The sequence below is a fragment of the Engraulis encrasicolus genome, chromosome 10 (genome assembly GCF_034702125.1).
Source record: "Engraulis encrasicolus isolate BLACKSEA-1 chromosome 10, IST_EnEncr_1.0, whole genome shotgun sequence".
NCBI lineage: Eukaryota > Metazoa > Chordata > Actinopteri > Clupeiformes > Engraulidae > Engraulis > Engraulis encrasicolus.
Genome location: NC_085866.1, coordinates 6,118,358 through 6,138,220, shown reverse-complemented (window position 1 = coordinate 6,138,220; position 19,863 = coordinate 6,118,358). Strand labels below are relative to the sequence as shown.

Sequence of the window (19,863 nt, the reverse complement as noted above, 5' to 3'; positions counted from 1 at the left end):
CGGTGATCCTTGTTTCCTTCGGATTACTGATGACTGCTCTTCATCAGCACCTGGAACCTGGCTGGCTGTGCATAGGGGTTTCAGAACAAGAAGGACTAGTCAGGACCGATGGCATATTGCCTCCAAGCTTACCCACATTGCTGTTCTCTTGTTTTTTTAGCTGTTTTAATGGATCGAACAGGGACGTGGCCTTAAATGCTGAAAACGGAAACTAAATGCTGGAAGAGTCCTTGTATAAGTGGATTACATTAATGTTGAGTCTTTTTGAAATACTGTATGCTGCAACAAGGTTTTTACTTCAGATCATTCCATTGGCAATGAAACACAGAATGTGTGAATATAATTAATTTCACTGTTTTCAGAGAAAGACATCAAACCACCTATTTTTGTGATGTGCATGATGCAAACAAAGCTGTGAGGCATCAAAAGATGTTTTTATAGAGACAGATATTTCAGAATGTGACCAGACATGTGACCTTGTATCATTTTAGTCTATGAATTGGACTGCACTATGTACACAATCACCATCATGGATATTTCAGTGTCCAGACATAAAGGGAAAAGAACACTAATATCTTCTTCATCTCACTCAGATCCTGTCTCATCTTTTTTTTTTAACCTTAAAAGGTCTCAGGGTTTTTACTTAATAAATGTTGTAATAACAACTCTACAGTAATTTGATAATTTACACATTCCGTTTAGACGTTTACACATTCCCATTAGTTTTTTAGAAGGCTCCGGCTCTTAGGCAAACGCTGTAGCATTTAATTTCAATGTTTATTTGTTAAGGAGATAGACCATAGAACGGCTACAATCTCCGGACTTAAAAGAGCAAAGGAATCACTGGCCATTACCAGAGGTGTCAAAAGGAAAAGTAAATTTGTGGTGTTTGTACAACACTAGCAAATGGTATTACATAGCTATTACACACAGCTAATGAGATAGATAGACTGTGTTGGAAGATAGATTGTGTTGGAAGGAAACTGTGTTTCAATTTTTACTTTTACTTTTGACACCTCTGAACATTACTGCATCAGGAGAGTCACTGGTGTAAAGTGATGTTTAATCTCAATGAGCATGTTTATCAGTGGAAGAGTATCACATGGCTGAGTGAGTGGAGTACATGTTGTAGCTCTGGGTGTTTTGTTTTAGTTGTTTAGTTGAACTGCTAAATGCTGCTAAGAAGGAAGTTCAGCAATACATCCTTAGATTGTCATTGAAATAGAAAATGTGGACATGTTTACAATGTTATTGTTTTCAAATAAAGTACAGAGTAATTTTCACACTGTCACAGCATTTTTCCCGTACAGCTTCAAACTACAAAATGGATGTAATGTGTATAAATTATTGAGAGCACTAGTTGAACGCCGCAGGCTTCTGTAGTACGTCACACCCCAACCGGTTTGCAAAAAGTGGCATAATTGAAAGAAAAATGTCTGCACACTTAAATCCCCTTTGAGTTCTTTTTAATAGGCCAAGCTTTCGGTCTACTGACCTTCCTCAGGGCTCAGTACCGAGCTCAGTACCTGAACTGAGCCCTGAGGAAGATCAGTAGACCGAAAGCTTGGCCTATTAAAAAGAACTCAAAGGGGATTTAAGTGTGCAGACATTTTTCTTTCAATTTTACACAGTTTTTGTTTATGTTTGGCACCTTTTTAATCGAGAGTGCTGTGTGATCCGGCTTAACACAAAAAGTGGCATAAAAAATAATACATGGACTTAATATCAAGCATTGAAGCAAACACATGAATACTATTAACTTACACACAGCTACATACATTCAATGAAACGTTCCACTTGAAAATCTTTATTAATCACATAGTGAAGTCAATGTGGTGAGAACAAAATATTATCATCCCACGAAACCCCACTCCAAATAACTTGGAATGACACCCCATATTAGAATGAGTATAAGTAGTGAATAGGACTACAGCAGTTAGGCCTACAGTATTTTGGCCGAAGGGCCAGATGTCACATGCATCTTGGCTTTGTTAATAATAACAAATAATATGTGCTGGCATACTTGCTGTTCATAAGGGTTGGAGCAGGCGTCACCCAACAGCTTTTCTCTTACTTTTTAAGGGTGCTGACCAAAATTTTGTAAAACTGAAAAATGAAAAAAGGTCGCACCATGCATAGGTTTCTTTATTACACAGACGTGCTTCGGCGTTCTGCCTTCCTCAGTGTGCAATATGACATTAACCCTATTGCACACTGAGGAAGGCAGAGCGCCGAAACGCGTCCGTGTAATAAAGAAACCTATGCATGACCTTTTTTCATTTTTCAGTCTGACATACTTGCTGACAATTGAATTCCTACACATGGTAATGAAATGTAAAGATGATGAATCAGTACAGAGCAAATGTTTTTGGATAATCTCAAACCTGCAATATCCCGCCCATACCTCTCCCAACACCTCCATTCACGACTGAAGTGACCTTGAAGTAGGTAACTTACTAGATAAGATACTAGATACTAGATACTAGATACTAGACCTGACCCCAGATTACTCCAGGGACTGTAAACAATGCCCTGTAATATCTGTAAAACGTTTTGGATTTTTTTTTTAAAAAAAAGCATCAGCTAAGTGTAATGTAATAATAACCCTCTCTGGAGAGCCATTTTAAGATTGCTGGGTGAGAGTACAGTATGACTTTGGGTTTGAAAGTTGTTTTTCAGAGCCAGCTCTGTGGCCCACCTGAAACGGTTCAGCAGTCAGCACCGGCCGGATATGCAGGGCCGGATTAACGCATAGGTTAGATATGGCTGCAGCCTAGGGGCCCCCACCGCAGGCTAGATATGGCTGCAGCATAGGGGCCCCCAAAACAGGCTAGATATGGCTGCAGCATAGGGGCCCCCACCACAGGCTAGATAAGGCTGCAGCCTAGGCCCCCCCACCACAGGCTAGATATGGCTGCAGCCTAGGGCCCCCCACCTGCCAGGGGCCCCACAGACTAGCTATGGCCGCAGCCTAGCCTGATTATCATCGACTTTCAAATCTCTTCTCGACTAGGTCTGAACAAGAGCATAACAATTAGCATTTCCCAAACGACATGGTTGACCTCCCTCGGTTTGCTAATGGTTGTTTGCTTTACAAAAAAAGTGGGAGGAGTGCCCTATTTTTCACGAGCTCAGAAAGTTTGCATTGCTCTTGACCTGGAGGGCACGGCCTGGCAAGCTGCAGCTTAGGGGCCCCATCTTTGCCAGGGGGGCCCTGATTGGCCAAAACTGGGGAAATTGCAACAACTGTGACAAGATGCAACATTGAAAAAAAACATATGTTGTGTTGAGCACAGTTAGTAGAAATGTTATCCTAACTCCTAATTATGACACTGTCTATGTACATTTGCCTGGCCCTCTTAATCTGGCCCTGTGCACATGTTCTGTGAGCTTGAGTTTGCAGCCAGTGGTGTTATATATGGCCTCCTTGTGGAGTTGAGACCTCTCTTCACATGGCATGCTTTTTGCTCCTAATGAGACCACACACTGTCTCCTGAGGGATCCCCTCCCAAATCTGGATTGAAGCACCAGTCAGCTCCAGAACAGTTTGCAATGCAATGTCACGTGCCATATATGGAATGAGATCTGTCCCAGACAAGACAAGCTCAGTTCGATTCAGGACAGGGGAATGTGGGCAGGCCAGAGTAGACTACAGCATCAGTGCCATAACCCTGCTGGATACAGACTGCCAACACACACTTTTTAGCCACAGGAGGCCGGGGCTGACATTGACATGCAATAGAAGGATCAGAGAAAGAGAGAGAGTGAGAGAGAGAGAGAGAGATGTGTCCAGGTCTCCGGTGCACTGTAAATGCATTACTTCACTGTAACCGGATGTCGAAATTTAGCAGCTTCCGGCATCAACAGGCTGCACGCCGAAATAGCTCAGTTGGGAGAGCGTTAGACTGAAGATCTAAAGGTCCCTGGTTCGATCCCGGGTTTCGGCATTTTGAAACCTTCTACTGTGAAGATAGTAGTTTTTTTGTTCAAATCTGAATGTGGGTCCAACAACGATACAAACAATCGGGAAATCAACAAAGGGCGCGCGCAAGATACAAGGTCGTGCCAACGCGCCCCCTGCTGCCAAAAACAGTAATGCACACATCAAATGACAGCTAGACCAACAGCTTTGTAAATCATTTTATCATCATAAGAGGCACCTTACTACCATCATACCGTCGAATGTAGTTACTCCAGATCAACTCTACTTCATCAATCACCTCTCTACAAAAACAATGTGCTTACCGACAGCTGAAACCAACCTTCAGCAATTCCAAAGTCGAAACATACCCTGTCACCAAAACAACTCGTTCTCTTCACATCGCAGCCCTCCGTTACCAGAACCACCACAGTTGTTGGTGGTTAGCAGGAACTATGTTGTATCATGCTTTAGGCTCGTGTCAAAACTTGGCCTCTCCTTTCAACCTGCCGTGACCCGGATTCGAACCGGGGTTGCTGCGGCCACAACGCAGAGTACTAACCACTATACGATCACGGCGAGCTACTTAGCCAGGCATACTTACTGCTGATAATTACAGGGGGTCTTGCCCTAATGACTATGACGCGCCATCATATTCCCAAGTAAACATAGGCTCAATGCCATGCTTTAAAAAAAGTGAATTCATTAAAAAAAGAAAAAAGAAAAAAAAAGCTCATGTTTCAGACGAACAGACTACCATACTTTGGGATAGTGGAATTTAAAAAAAAAAAGGAAGTCCAATTGCTTGTAGGCCTACAACCAGCCACATGCATTGAACAGGTCCAAAATGCATTTAAGTATAAACATAATGTAATTTTTAGAATGGGTCGTTTGACCGTGGATTGGGTTTTCAAACTGTCTTAATGGCAGTGGTGTAGTCTACGTAGAACGCGGGTATACGGAGTATACCCACTTCTAAATTTCAGGGATTTCAGTATACCCACTTAAAATTGATTGATCCATTGTTTTGAATAGCACAAATGTATACAGTATACCCACTTCAAAAAGTGCTCAAATATACAGTATACGCACCATAAAAAAGTAGACTACACCACTGCTTAATGGCCTACCTTAATTTGAACACGCATGCCTCACTTCCACGTTTCCGTAAAATTGAGATTTCTTTCTTTAGATATCTTCTTGCTCAGTCAAGTTCCAGTGCCACACCAGCATCGTGGCTGACACAACAAATGCATCATTCCCCATTACAAGTCCATTGTCGGCTCCCGCTGAAAAGTCTGCGAAACGCCCTCCTCATTTAGTGTTGTCAGACTTCCCAACCAAACGTTTTTCTAGGCCTAAACGTTGGCCAATAATCAAAGGCTACTGCCCAACTCGCTAATTTATACAATCTACACTTCAGGCCAATTTGCATTTGTACAGCAGCCATGCTAACACATGATCATCCTCTTCCTGTGGCACGCGCTTTATATAATGTGAGGTCATAGGTCATGAATGACCCTCCGATCCACACGGCCAAATATCTATTATTTAATTGCATCGGTCGAGGAAAAGTGGGAATAACTTGACATGACATGGAATCTGGTATAAATATTATTTAATTGACATTCTGTGATGATGACCATCATCTGTTGTGTTCAATTACGCCCAGTAGATTGTTATAAGGAACACACACAAGTAGGCCTACACACAGGGCCGTTGACAAATTTGGCCCTGGGCAAAGTGTTGACGAAAAAGCCCCTCACTACATACAATGCAATGGGGACCCAATTCCAACACTCTCCCTGGGTCAGGAAATGACCCCTTTGTCCCCCCCACACATTCAATATCAACAATAATAAGGCATGTGCACAGTCTTTGCCAATAGGCTACAGTTGGTAAAAAAAATTAAATCAGCAACTATTGCAACAACATGGAATAAAAAAATACAAGAAATTCAAAAACGGTGTCTGACAATACGTTCCACTTACAGTAGGTAGAGTAGTGTGAATGAGGAAGCCAGTGCTGCTCCTCATTATGGGACAAACATGTTCACCAAAGCAAAACATCTGTAATATATGCAGATTACATATTCACATGTAAGCAATATTCACAAGACAACATTGACAACATTTCCAGTGGCAACTATGTAAGAACATAGATATAAGACATTAAGTAAACATCTTGCTGAGTCTTTGGCCTAGCTTGTTGTTCACGTCCTTCTCCTTTGAGTTCACTTGTTTCAGACCCTGACGGGCGGCCGCTGAGTTGGGCTGCAGTTCCAGAACTTTCCCGAAGGCCCGCCGGGCGTCCTGCAGCTCCCCGACCAGCAGGCTGGCCTGGCCCAGTCGGTACCAGGCCTTGGTGCTGAGCGGGTCCAGCTGGGTCGCGTCTTGGCTGCTGGCTCGGGCTTTGCCGGGCTGGTTGAGTTTCAGCTGGCACAGGGCGAGGTTGGAGTGGATCTCTGCTTTCAAACTGTTATACTCTTCCTCCGTGGGGATGTGCTGTTGCTCTGTGGTGGCCGCCGCGTCTGACTCCTCCTCCGGCGAACTGCCCTCCTCCAGCGCCTCCATCTAGGGATGCAAACGACCGGTAATTGTTAGTTGATTGACCTTATTGATCGTCTTATAAATTACGATTAATTCATGAACTGCCCCCCCCCACACACACACACACACACCACCCGAAATGTCAATGCTTCCCGAAAAACAACAATTTAATCTAAATATTACAAATTAAAATTGAGACAAAATACTTAATTCAAATGAATTCTATTTAAATGTTTTAATCTAAAGGTGATTTAAATATTCTCACTATTCACACCCCTCTTCACATGCCCAGTTCACCTGGGTCTCTTATCAGTCGAATTGGCAATTCATTGAGATGAATGTTTTTTTTTTACTCAATTAACACATTAATCGATTTCAGTTGATGAACTGATTAATTGTTTGCATCCCTACCATTCCCTTCTTCTTCTTCTCTCCGTTCTTCCTCTCCGTCAGGGTGATGAGCAGCTTCACAGCCCTGCAGTAGCAGTCCGACGCCCCCCACACGTCCCCCTTCCCGAAACGCTGGCTGCCGCGCTCCTTGTGCGCCTTCACCCACGTCCACTTCTCTGCCGACGTCATCTCCCATGATTCCTTGCCCGGGCTGAAAGAATGGAGCTCCAGCCTGTATGTGCCCCAGTGGTGGTGAGGTGATGATGATGATGATGAGCCTTCTTCCACTGCGCTGGCGTCTGCATCTTGATGTCCTTCTGCCTGTTTCCTGGTGTCGGGAAGCTTCGGTGTGGCGTCCTTACTGTGAGGCCTCACTTGAAACTGGAGGAATGAGGCATAAAAGAAAAATGACATGACAAGAAAAATGTATGACACGCGTGTGTGCGTGTGCGTATGTGTGTACTTACTCATCATAACTCACCTCACACTCTTCCCCAGCCTTCATCCCCTCTAAGCATCCCTCGATGACATCACACTGGCCCTCCCCGACCACGAGCTGGACCCACTGGCCCACAGGGATCTGCAGCACTGAGTCTGGAGTACGAGGCCAGGAGGAGGCCAGGACCGAGACGGAGGGGCTCGATGAGTCGCCCTCACATTTGTTGTCGTCAGAGGGTTGTTGTGAAGACGTGTCCTGCTGTTGTTTTTCGCTGGAGGGTTGTGAGGACGAGTCTTGTTGTGGTTCTGAGTCTAGAGCTGGATGTCCTTTCAGCTGCACCCTGACCTTGCACACCGAGCCCAGGGCGGGCGTCTCAAACTCTGTCTTCCTCTCCGCTGGCCCTCTCCTCTGGACCTCCCAGAGGCCGCCGGGACAGGCCGACACCCAGGACGTGATGCCTCTTTGGCGGCTGGCTGCATGGCTGCTGTCTCCTCCAGGTGGTTGTGGGGTACTCATTTAGAGATATGGCTGTGTAGAAATGCAAGGCATATGGGAATTACTGGTGATGCATGCACAGTAGCCTGGTTTTACCGGACCACATTGATTACTTTGTAGGCCTAATTCAAAATGAATGGTGTGGCCTGTCAGGCTAGAATGCACAGCGCATTGTGGAAATAATGGAGGAGGGAGCTGGCCCTAGACTGGATAGTGTACGCATTGGCAGCATACATATGTTAATTCGGTGAATTATTTGGATCAGCAATATTGGCAGCATAACACAGTCGTAAAATGTGTAATCACAACTGAATGTCGAGTCATTCACCACTTGCAACGTGCAACCAAGGTGCGGTACAACGAATGGGAGCGTTATTCTGTCTGAGTATGGGAGTTTGTTTCGCTTGGTCATGCAGTGCTCAGATGCCAATTTAATAAAACTCATTTACAGTGATGGATAAATCTATTGCAGTACTGGTAAGACGAAAATAGTAGTCATCACCCTACCTGTTCTGCCAGTGTTTTCGGTTTGACAGTGGAAGAAGAAAAACTCAACTATGGATAAGTAAGTACTGAGAGCTTTATATTGCCCCCAACAGTGTCGGAGTGGATAAGGCAAATTGTAGAGTCATAAAGTGGATTCACCGCAAGATGTCGCTGTTGTATTTAGAATGCCCAGAGCCATTCTGGGAAAGGACTACCACGACGACGACATTGTCAGATATAACTTTAAAATAATGCCAATTCACACATGGATTTACTCATCTCTTATTTTTTTTAAGGGATACCATTATAATGTAAGTGGACAACACTGAACCAACAACATCTACGCAATGTAATCGCACACTGACTTGTAAATAGTATAAATATACTATACAAGTCAGTGTAATCGCAGCACTTCGCATTACACTCCAATCCACAAGGTGGCAATAAAGACATTTTCGACCAGTTGAGCACTCCAGCGATTAAGTATTTCTAACGATGTGATTGGTCCATTTGGGACACCACCAACCAAATAGAGAGACGGCGGTAGATTGGGAAGATGATCATTGTTTTCTTTTAATAAAAGGTAACGTACCTTGTGAAATATAGTGTTTTATGAGTTGATTAACTTTTATTAAATCCACGATAACGTCATTTGCTGTTTTCGAAGAAGTCCCCTCTCCGAAATAGATGGATTCTGAATGTAACACCACGGTTGTGTTTGCCCTTATTTGTTTGCCATAACGATTCCTAAAACGTTTGCCTACTGTTTTAGGGAAGTTGTCACTCCTATACATTTGACTTCTTTCACATTTCTATGACCGAGAAACAATCCCTTTCTGCTTTTATACTGCTAACATTTAATGTTTATTTTCTGTTTGTGACAGGTATTTTGAGACTGAATGAAACTTCGTCATGGTAACGCAAAAGAAACCACGGACCCCAAAGGGTGGTCCCAAAAACGCATCTTTTGTCGCCACCAAGATCAAGGCTAAATGTCTAAGTAGGTTTCCGTTAAGTAGTGTGGGTTACTGCTGTAGAGATTTGTTGAAGTCTGTATGCATGATCTGCATGTAACATCAATGCCAATAGGCACGAGGTCTAACCACATTGACAAACACTGACAAAGCATTGTCAAACACTGAACACAACCTCCCTCTTGCATAACAACTGCATAGTGTGTGCAGTATAAAATCTCAAGCCTTACAGCAGCATTAGTGCGCAAGAACTGCATATTGTAAAAAACTGCACTGACTGTGTATGATTAATGGAATTTGGAAGATGAAAGGACTGTGATGATGATGATGTTGTTGTTGTTGTTGTTGTTGTTGTTGTTGTTGTTAGGGAGGACATATGTCATTCCATGTAATAATAATGAATGGATACTCTCTGTCAATCATGTCGCCCTCCAGATACTTCATCGTTCTTCAAAGTTTCGCTTCAAGGCAACAATAAGGCTTTGGCTACAGCCCTTTCTGAACAGACGCAAAAGACTGAGATGGCAATTCGAGAGATTGCCCTATTGCGACATCGGATGCATGCTCTGAATTTCGACCTTGGTGTTCAGCGACACCAGAAAAGCCAGATGGTGAGTTGACTGAATGTGCTTCATCAGGGTTCCCACTGGTCATTGAAAGTCATGGAAAGTTATAGAATTTGGCCATTTTACCTGTTCAGTCAGGGAATAGCATAGACATTTGACAAAATTGTATTATAATATCACAAGTGACATACATACTGGTTACTTGCTGCGCTAAAATTGTGCAACAATCTAGAATGCAAAAAATAAATTCAAGCCAGTTGGCTGAAAATGGCAATTTGAAAGACTGGCAGTCACAAATTGACCCTTTCTGATCTGATTCCGATGTTGCTATTTCCTTTTATGGGAGTTCATGGAAATTCTACTCTGGTCATGGAATTTTAAATATGACTTGGGAGTGGGAACCTTGGTGCTTGATCCATACTGTACATTACACAGGGTTCCCACACGTCCTGGAAAACCTGGAAAACCTGGAAATTTAGAGATGTGTTTTCAAGTCCTTGAAAGTCCTGGAAATTCACCAAATGTCCTGGAAAAAAATATTTGTCCTGGATTTTTTTTCCTTCAACTTTTTCCCGATTTTGTTTGTGGTATAATTTTTACTCTTCTCCGAGTCTAGACATGACGATTCAATTTATATCCACCTATTGAATACATTATTGTCCACACACACACACACACACACACACAGTTTGGTCAGGTTGCCATATGTCATATGTCATGTCATATTCTTTGACTCAGTGTTGCCAAAAGTTGCTAGAAGTCGCTAGTTGGCTTGCTGAAAAGTCGCTAGCTGATATCATGGCGTTATATATCTCTCGAAAACCTGCTTACGGTCATAATAGGCCTACAAATAGGCAGTGCTAGCACTTCCTTACAAAAAATTGTACTGCTATCTTTTTTGGAGATCAGAGCTTTCAGTCTCACTAGCCACTTTGAAAGCTAGTTTGATCTTTGGTGTGACAAATCACAGTAGTCGCATCAATTGTTTGTATGCAAGAATATTCCAGAGAAAAAGAAACTGGCAACAAAACTGGCTTGCAGAAAGACAGAAACCACTGGCCACAATGGTTGGTGAGCAAAAAAGTCAAAGTCAAGTCTTGTGGAGAATGCATTTAAATCCAAGTACACTAATTTTTGCGATAAGAGAGAGACTATTAAGGTATTAATTTCTGAGATAATGTGACATTAATGTGAGTTTACATTGCACTTTCATTTCATTCCGAATAAACGTTTTGTGGATCAGAAAGCATTTCAATTGAACAGAGGCTGCACGTGCTGGGCTTGCGAAATTTGACATAGGGGTGTGGTCGCCAAGCTCCAGCAGATTCCTAGGTCAATACCTTTGGACAAAAAACATAGAATGGATAAGAACGCTTATTCGCAGGAAATTGCATTGGCCACGGTGTAGTACGGGGGCGTAGCCCGGGGACACCATGCGCAGTGGATGCAAGGCCATGATCGATAAAAATTGTGACACTGGAAACTCCGCAATTTGAATTGCATTGTGGGTGCGAGGAGCTGCTGCTAGTTCCGGCCCGGTCAAAATAGGATGTCCTGTCGTCAATGTTCAGTTTGTGGTTAAATTACAGCTGTCATTCAGCCTTAATTACAGCTGACACAAATTCACTATGTCCTATGACCTGTTTCACACTCTAGCCCTGGCGGTAGTGACTTTGCATTTTACCTTGCCGCCAGTACTAAGCAAATAACGTACATTGGATAAGAAGTATCACTCAATGGAAAATGCATTGGGTTAGGTGTAGTCCGAGGACATTGCTTAAAGACACTGTGCTCATGGTCAGTGGGTGCAACGCCATAATGGATAAAATCTGAACTCTGTAACTTCGCAAAATTGGTCAAGAGAGGAGATCAACTCATTTCAACCTTAAAGTCACATTGTCTCTAAAATGCATTGTGTGTCGCTGTGTATGTCCAAATTGTGGGTCCGACGGATGAAATATCTGTCCTGAATTATCCAAAAATAGTCCTGGAAATGTCCTGGAAATATCCTGGAAAATGATTTTTGAAAAAGAGTGGGAACCCTGATTACAACTTGATCGAGTTGGTAGTAAACTCAGTGCATATGAGTGGGTTACGCTCATTAAAGTTATATGTGTCCTCCTTATTTCAGTATTCAATCCTTGAAAAGTTCTACAACAACTTTTACAATGGTTTTGTTCAAGCTACCAACATTATGGAAGGTGGAGACGAAGGAGATTTGGTAATTACTCTCTCTTTTTTGTTGTTGAAGGAAGATTATGTGTTGTTGAAGACTGTACATGTTCATGGCTTTGAGTCAACTTCATAGTTGTGATAAATTAATAGGCTATAATAAATACATGTTGTATTGTGTTCTTGTATTAAGTTGCATGCTTACTGTTCTTCAGGGGAGTTTTTGTGATGATCTCGAGGCAGACCACCTGGAAGGTACGCAAGACTTAAATCACTTTTTGATTTATTTAACTGACTGGCACACAAGTCGTAAAACTATGGATCTAGAAGTGTTTGCAAATATCCTGATATGCAGTCTTCTGAGAATGTTTGGGGCTAGAACATGTGCATTTTTGACAATTAATTATTTACTACTAATAGTGTTGGTTGGGAGAACACTTAACAATTTACGTGTCCAATATTATAGCTAAGTTGATGTGATCAAGGTAATGTGCCTTTGGGATTTGTTTGCTGAATTGCTTCGCCCACCTAACATCAGTCATTCCATTCGTCATCTATGGGTGTTTCAGGCTTTTCATGACTTCATTCATTTAAAACTTGTGTTACAGATCAGCCGATTTCTGTTGGTAAAACAGACGGAATTCCAGAGATCAGGTTTGATGATGTCTTGCAAGTTCCCGGCAGACCAGCCAGGGAATCGTGGACCAATCACGGATCTCAGAGGGCTTCCCTCTTCGGCATCAACACTCAACCCGGCTTACAAGAGCCTGGAGATGATTTCCAAAACTCCATCAGTACTGTTGCACCATGCGTCATCAGCAAAGTACCCATGCGTCTCTCAAGCCAGCAAATCCAGCATTCAGAAAAGCAGACCGTTCATCAGGAAACGTTGTTGTGCAACTCAACCATGGAGATGACCGGCGCTGACATCAGTGTTGCCCCAATAACATCCGCAAGCAACAAGACAAATTCTCAACCACCATCGACAGATGCTACGGACGGTGTGACAAAAAGCGTCGGACCCGAAGTTGTGGATCAAGCTGCAGCAGTGGATGTTGCATTTAGTGAAGGGCAAGACACACCATTGGAAGGAACGCCAAATGTTGATTTGAATGTTGATGTCGAATCTGCACCAGTTGTTAAGATTGCAGAGACAAATGTTGGTCCTCGCAGAAAAACAAATGTTACTTTAAGGAGAAACAGTAGGCTTACTGTTAACTCGCACAAGACCAACAACGACTTCTTGAAAGTCCCCCAAGATGCCACAGACTGCGGAAGAGTTTCTTCAGACTCCGCCGTGCCTGTGAAAATCTGGAGGATCAGCAACTTCCTTGCAGATGGGGAGCAGGAGGTGCCAACAAAATCCAAAAAAGCCAAAAGGGACAAATTAAAAGAAAAGAAAGTTCGGAAACAGAAAAATAGGCCTGCCCAGGAGAAGAAGCCAGGAAAGGTCCCAAAACCCAAGTTGTCAACCCATGACGACCAGGATGACAAGGAGAATGCAGAACGACTTCCAGATGGTTGCACTGAAAACATAGTCTTGGAAACTCCAGAGCAATCACCTGAAGTTGACCCTCCTGCAGAGTCTAGTTGCCTAAATAAAACAAGTGATGCTATTGACCTTGATTTAAATGAAACTAGTGCTGCTGTTGGCCTTGATTTAGATAAAACTAGTGATGCCATTGGCCTTGATTTCACTACGAACATCATTAGCAGAGTGTCCGCCATTCCAACAGTTCAAGCCACCAACACTCACAGAGCGACATGGAGAGAGACCTATGTCATTCCTACAGATTCGAGTCTACCAACTGAAGAGGATGAAAACGGCATCCTTCTTACTCACTCTGTACCTACTACATCTAACAGAGCTTTGTTGAAGTCAACAAGCGGTAGAACTGCTTCTTTCTCCAAAAGACAGAGCCAGGTTTACCTGGACAGCTCCAGGAAGTCTGTGTCTGTGAGGAAAATGAAACGCAAGAAAGACACAGTGTTGGATAAACATGACGAGGAGAATGCGGAAAACCCTGCAGGGCATTCAGACATGGACAACATGGTCTTGGAACTTCCAGAACAATCGCCTGAAGTTGATCCTCCTACAGAGTCTAGTTGGCTGAATGAAGGTAGTAATAATGTTCATTTCACTACAAACAGCAGAAGCAGGGTGTCTGCCATGACAACTCTTCAACCCTCCAATACGCAGCGAGAGGCATGGAGAGAGACTTATGTAATCTCTACAGACTCAAGTCTACCAACTGAAAACAATGAAAATGGCATCCTCCTTACTGACACTGTACCTACTACATCCAACAGAGCTTTTTCAAAGTCAACAAGCGGTAGCAGGGTGTCTGCCATGTCAACCGTTCAACCCTCCAATACTCAGAGAGAGCCATGGAGAGAGACGTATGTACTCACTACAGGCTCGAGACTGAGAACTGAAGACCATGAAAGCGACCTCCTTACTGACACTGTACCTCCTAGTGCATCTAATAGAGCGCCTTTGAAGTCAAGTGGTAGATCTGGTTTGTTACCCAAACGACAGACCCAGGTTTACCCAGAAAACAGCAAGAAGCCTGTGGCTGTCACAAATATGAGCTGCAAGAAAGATGAAATGTTGAATGAGCATGACGAGAAGAATGCCGAATACCTTGTAGAGGATTACACGGAAAACTGTGTCTTGGAACCTCGCAAACAATCGCTTAAATCTGATCCCCCTGCAGAGTCTAGTTTCTGCAGTGAAAGTGGTGACACTGTACATTTCCCTACAACCGGCTCTTCTGCCGTTTCAACAGTTCAACCCTCCAATACTCACAGAGAGACATGGAGAGAGACTTATGTCATTTCAACGTGTCCGACTCTGGTTGCCGAAAACCGCAACCCACCTGAGGCTGAACCCTCATCCATCAGGGCGTCTGATAAGAGGTCATCTAGCAGAACATCTGGTTTGTTTCCCAAAAGACAGACCCGGGTTTACCCGGGAAAATCCAAGAAGTCAGTGGCTGCGCCCCGTCGAGAGACAGAGTGGTTGATGGATGAAAATCCTCCATGGGCGTCCCTTGACCTCGGCTCTGCAGACCCGTTCCTTCTGGACAGTCCTGCTGCATCGAGTGGCCCTTCACGGCAGCCTTCTCAGGCCATTGAAATCTACCAGGACGCATCGCCAACAGTGTCAAGCCAATCCCCAGGTAGCTTTCCACATCTTTTAAAACTCTCATTCATCCAGGTCATGTTATCCAAGGGGTTTATCTGTAACCATTTTGAAAGTTGTAGCCAAGGCACTCATTTTCTTTGTAGTTAAAATGCCTTTATTTTAATGGGCGCAACATTATTTAAACACTTTTAATCATGTTGTGCCCTAAAATAAAGGCTTTTTAACTACAAAGATGAGTGCCTTGGTATTCTACAACTTTCATTGTAGAATGAATTAATGAATTAAGCCTGTCATCGAAGAGCACCACTTTTGCATAGTATTTTACTTTCCAGGTAGCACTCCAACTGGTCTTGATTCTCCTTTATTTGTAATCAACTGGACTTTCTTCTTCAAGCCTGAAATTCATCTCATTCTATGAAGAGGTCCCCTTGCTTACAGGTCAACTGAGCCTCAAGTTCAAAGAAGCAGGAGAAGGTTCTAGACCAAAATTTCCAGGGGGGCTGAGTTGGTGCCATTGTTTTTTTTTCACATAGAGTGGCAATAGAGAGAAATTTGTAATGTTATACATTTTCTATATTATGTATTCATATCACGTCGTGGTCATTGGCTGTTCAGCACAGGGGGAAATCTACTGGGGCCTTGGCTCACCATGTCTTGGCCCCTGTCTAGAACCACCCCTGGAAAGAAACGGAATTGCTTGGCGTTAAACTCCTTGAATCACTGTCTGTGCATTTCTGCCCTACAAAGCAAAAAGGCAGTAACTGCGCAGAGCTCAAAACTGAGTCAGTTGACTTTAAAATGATGCCGCAATCCAGTATAAGTGTTTTTTTGGGATATTACTGATGTGACAGTTTTGTTACTTTATATTACCACCCTTTTTCCAAATCAATAATTTTATTTATCTGTAGACTTTGATATTGCCATGTCATTAAAGTTATAGTTAGTCATTTTAAACAGCAATGCAGTTACTGCCTTTTTGCTTTGTAGGGCAGATTTGCAAGGTTCATTATTCTGTCAAAACAAACTTGCACTGTGTCTGATGATGTGTAGTAATGGCAGGAGTTTGATTTGACATGTGTCTCTGTTATATTTACAGACGGAAGAGCCATGAAAAGCTTAACCAACACCAACTTGCAGACAGCAGATACCGAAGCTGGTCGAGGATCACGTCGCAGGGGAGCCGCAGTCTCCTACAAGGAGCCGCCAATAAACGCGTAAGGCAGTGGTTCCCAACTTGGGGCCCAGATGAAAATTTCACAAATGTTTGGTGGGGCCTACCTCTGGCCCAAGAAACAAGAAAACTGAAATAATAAATAGTCAACAGCAACACACACACAACTATTATTTTGATTTTTAGAAAATTATTTCAAGGCCCACTTGCAATAGGCGTAAGGAATATCATGAATATGCAATCAGTGCTTATTGATCATTACTGTACTGTAGAATTGCTGTAGTGCTTATCATTGCTGTTTTCCTTAAAACGGAGGGAGTCCAAGGCACTCTTCTTCAAGTTCAAGTTTATTATAGCCAAATCAACAGTATAACATACAGTTTTTAGGAACGTCTTTGGTTTGCTCATACATTTAACAACACAAATACATCAGGGCTTGACACTGGCACCTGCCAACCGGCCAAATGCTGGTAAAACTTGTCTGTGGCTTGTAATAATTTCAGTCACTAGCCAATTTGGCTGGCAGTTTATTACTCGGTATGACGTACGAATCATAGTTGCCTATAAACGGGAAGGAAAAAAGCAGAGGCACTCTGAGATTTGAGAAAAATATAATTTAGTATGGCTATTCTGTTTAAAAAACACATGGGCCTACGCGTTGCGGCCATATTTACCTTCATCACAGGGCATAGTTGCCTTGCCTATATTCTGATGTTTGCCCCTTGTGTATTAATTGTTTGTATTTAAGTTCAAGAAAAAGCCCAGTAACTCAGTGCTTGATTTACTTCCATGTTGAAAGCTATACACTCATCTTGCTGTAGCACCTCGTCTTTTGAGGTTAGACGTACACTATCATGATAAAGGGCAAAAAAAACCCAATATCAAATGTATGGCTAGTGAAATACCTGAATGGCTACTGACTCAGGAAAACCACTAGCCACATTGGACGGTGGGTGAAAAAGTTAATGTCAAGCCCTGAAATACATATAGCTAAGACAAAGACAAGAAAACAAGAGGGGCCATAAATAAACAGGGAATTACACATAATAAACATTGAAAAGTGCAATAAGACATAATATAGTACATAGTGCAAGGTTGGCAGAGGTAGAAGGCCAGGCAGTGGAGTGGCTGTAAAATGCTAGTGCATGTTCAAGTTCAAGTAGCGGATGGCTTGTGGGTAGGTGCTGTCCCTAAAATGATCAAAAATTCTTATCAAAAATAACATTGAAAAGCTTTTATTTAAACATTGCTTTTTTCTTGTTTTGATGAATGTGTTTTTGCTTGTGTTTTGATGTACCCCTCTGCAGGAAAATGAGACGAGGCGACAAGTTCAGCGATACAGAATTCCTCAGGTCACCTGTCTACAAAGTTAAGAAGCCCAAAAAGGTGAAACGAAAAACCCTGAAGGAAAGAACTGAGGCAAATTTGTAAAGATGTTTTAAAGTGCATTTCTTATCTGAATTATTGTGATTTTTTAAAAGATCTTTTTTTTTATCTTTATCTTTGTCTGTAGCCTATCGCCTTTTTTGCTGTATCTTTTTTTTACAACTATTTTATCTGTTCAAACATTTTTCGTGTTTTACTTGAAAGTTTTCTTAATGTTTGTTTAACAAATAAAATTGTATCTTAAATTTCTCTTCATTGTTGTATGTGGCTGTCCTCTTAGATTATGTGTCTTGCCCGAATGTTGTGTCAACAGTAGTCTGTATATTTGTAAATTGCAATCAGGGCATTTACTTTCTACACTAAGTAGGCTATTTTGAGCAGAGAAAATAAAGTGGCATGAGTAAAGGTCAAGAGAGGTCATATACAGCATACATATATATATACCTAAAGCAACCCCTACCCTATATAATAATATCAAGAGTTGGATATGAAACACATGAACTTCAATATATGTTCTCCTCCTACTCTACTTGTTGTTATATTAGGCCTATACGACTTTACAATGATTTATTAACATAGGCCTATCACAAACAGCCATTCCAAAGTGATGGAAGTACGTTTTTGATCTTTAAGATGCACAACGATACGTACATGATATAAATATCAGTATACATGCCATGGTTTACTCATCTTAGTAACTTGATTACGTTAACTAAATAGTCTTGATCAATTTTAGACCTACCAACCTGCATACATCACATGAATGCATAGCGGGCACTCGCATTAGGTCCAGCAGCTACGCGTGAACGCGCTTTTTGGAAACGAGGCTGTAGCTCAGCCGTTTCCTGGGTGCATGTAGCGTCACAGGCAGAGCAGCAAAGTAGTTAGCCATCATAGTACGCGGAGGCGACTATGTAGATTAGAGGACGGTGTTAGTTTTTTAGTGATTTCTTTGACAGGCCACGCCGTTTTCACCATAGTAGCAGGCGAGCTACGAAGAGGACTTTTCGTATCGGGAAATAGTTGGTCACCAGGAATTAGTCTAATTTCAGTTGGAACAACGAGTTCGAGGCGGATGAGGGGAGCCCCTGGGAGGGCAAGTGTGTGCTGTGGCGGGGTCCTGTTAGCCAAAGATGAACAAAAACCACCGAGTGCCGAGCAACCGAACTTTAAGCACCGTGGAGGTGAAGAGCAAGGTGTGTATTCTGTCGATAATTACTTTGTAACAGTCTTTTGTGCGATGCGAGCACAGTGATGATGTATCTCTAAGTTGTTATGTTGATATTTTTTGTATGTTGGGCTACTTTCGTACCCCATCAGAAGTTCTACTTGGTCTGTTTTTATCATTAAGAGCAAGACTACCTCTACAGTTGACTTGTTAGCGTGTAGGAGATAGATTAACTTCTTGATACTTCGAGTATTTACCTTGAGGTGAACAAGCAAAGGCGAGGCGAGAACAAGTGTCAAACTGGGATTGTTGTGGGAAGTCGATGAGTTGCCAGGTGTTGTCACTCAACGAATCGGGTTATGGTTCCATGTTGTTTCTGCCAATGCAGCCTCTGTAAAAGTTGTATAACTACTGTTTAGAATGTGCCTGTGTGCTCATAGTGACAAGTCCCTGATGAATTAAATGATTATTCTATAGCCTACCACCAGGAACTTCCTGGGAAAGTCGTTTTCTAATGTAGGATTCATGAAGTTCCCAACTTTACTTCAACGCGTTTTCGTTTGTTAAAAATGTCCCTATTGTAAACGATCTCGTACAATGGGGCTCATCTAAAACATGCATACATGTCCTGGTGTGGGGGAAAAAAGTTTAGGCGTGCAAATCATGTGTGGTGTTGGCAGGAAACGACTGAAAGCCTGGACAGTAGGCTGATCAATTCCATTAATTTTGTAGCATGGCTGGTCGGTTGCAGATGGTATGCACAGGTGTCACACAGCTCAGGTGATTTGGCCGCCGTTCGTCTTTTCTGCTCTGCTGTGTGTGGACTCTGTCCGTTGCGCACTTTGGGAAGAGACGACTGCGCCACTCTGCCTCCCATAGGACACTCGCTCAGTTGCCACCTGCTCAGCAAGTGTTGTACCAGGCACCGCACCAGCTAATGGCCTATCCGTGGTGCGTTGTAGCCACCAGCAATTTCCCCCCATTGCGGTATACATTCATG

General features: G+C 42.7%; 3 protein-coding genes and 2 non-coding genes across 6 annotated transcripts in view; 3 read left to right on the top strand and 2 right to left on the bottom strand.

Moving 5' to 3' along the window:
* Window positions 1–3,874: 3,874 nt before the first annotated feature.
* Window positions 3,875–3,947, top strand: trnaf-gaa (transfer RNA phenylalanine (anticodon GAA)). Its single transcript has one exon. It is a non-coding gene; the product is annotated as a tRNA-Phe (tRNA).
* Window positions 3,948–4,426: 479 nt separating this feature from the next.
* trnah-gug (transfer RNA histidin (anticodon GUG)) lies at window positions 4,427–4,498 on the bottom strand. Its single transcript has one exon. It is a non-coding gene; the product is annotated as a tRNA-His (tRNA).
* A 1,022-nt stretch (window positions 4,499–5,520) lies between these two features.
* On the bottom strand, window positions 5,521–8,934 carry fkbpl (FKBP prolyl isomerase like). Of its 2 annotated transcripts, none has more exons than XM_063207938.1 (4): window positions 8,871–8,934; window positions 7,340–7,825; window positions 6,880–7,239; window positions 5,521–6,492 (listed from the first exon to the last, which is right to left on the bottom strand). In XM_063207938.1, exons 2-4 carry the CDS (start codon window positions 7,811–7,813, stop codon window positions 6,091–6,093), a joined length of 1,236 nt encoding a protein of 411 aa, XP_063064008.1. In that variant the 5' UTR covers window positions 7,814–7,825; window positions 8,871–8,934; the 3' UTR covers window positions 5,521–6,090. The 2 variants fall into 2 exon arrangements, with proteins under 2 accessions (XP_063064008.1, XP_063064007.1); XM_063207937.1 differs by lacking the exon at window positions 8,871–8,934 and adding an exon at window positions 8,300–8,375.
* Window positions 8,791–17,944, top strand: sgo2 (shugoshin 2). The gene is made up of 8 exons (XM_063207935.1): window positions 8,791–8,861; window positions 9,163–9,278; window positions 9,688–9,863; window positions 11,950–12,039; window positions 12,206–12,245; window positions 12,599–15,172; window positions 16,235–16,352; window positions 17,617–17,944. Exons 2-8 carry the CDS (start codon window positions 9,191–9,193, stop codon window positions 17,738–17,740), a joined length of 3,210 nt encoding a protein of 1,069 aa, XP_063064005.1. The 5' UTR covers window positions 8,791–8,861; window positions 9,163–9,190; the 3' UTR covers window positions 17,741–17,944.
* Window positions 17,945–18,563: 619 nt separating this feature from the next.
* The window catches only part of pard6b (par-6 partitioning defective 6 homolog beta (C. elegans)), a 47,075-nt gene continuing 45,775 nt past the window's right edge, over window positions 18,564–19,863 (top strand). Inside the window, exon 1 of the mRNA XM_063207934.1 lies at window positions 18,564–18,891. Within this exon, the coding sequence (XP_063064004.1) occupies window positions 18,829–18,891 (63 nt within the window). The 5' untranslated portion in view covers window positions 18,564–18,828. The remainder of the gene's footprint in view (window positions 18,892–19,863) is intronic.

Bases quoted from the DNA above. Each gene is read 5' to 3' on its own strand.
- fkbpl (XM_063207938.1), bottom strand. From the start codon at position 7,813: ATGAGTACCCCACAACCACCTGGAGGAGACAGCAGCCATGCAGCCAGC. The intron at 7,240-7,339 runs GTGAGTTATGAT...TCATTCCTCCAG, and splicing joins AGGCTGGGGAAGAGTGTGAG to TTTCAAGTGAGGCCTCACAG. The intron at 6,493-6,879 runs GTAGGGATGCAA...TTGCATCCCTAG, and splicing joins AGAAGAAGAAGAAGGGAATG to ATGGAGGCGCTGGAGGAGGG.
- sgo2 (XM_063207935.1), top strand. From the start codon at position 9,191: ATGGTAACGCAAAAGAAACCACGGACCCCAAAGGGTGGTCCCAAAAAC. The intron at 9,279-9,687 runs GTAGGTTTCCGT...GTCGCCCTCCAG, and splicing joins GATCAAGGCTAAATGTCTAA to ATACTTCATCGTTCTTCAAA. The intron at 12,246-12,598 runs GTACGCAAGACT...CTTGTGTTACAG, and splicing joins CGAGGCAGACCACCTGGAAG to ATCAGCCGATTTCTGTTGGT.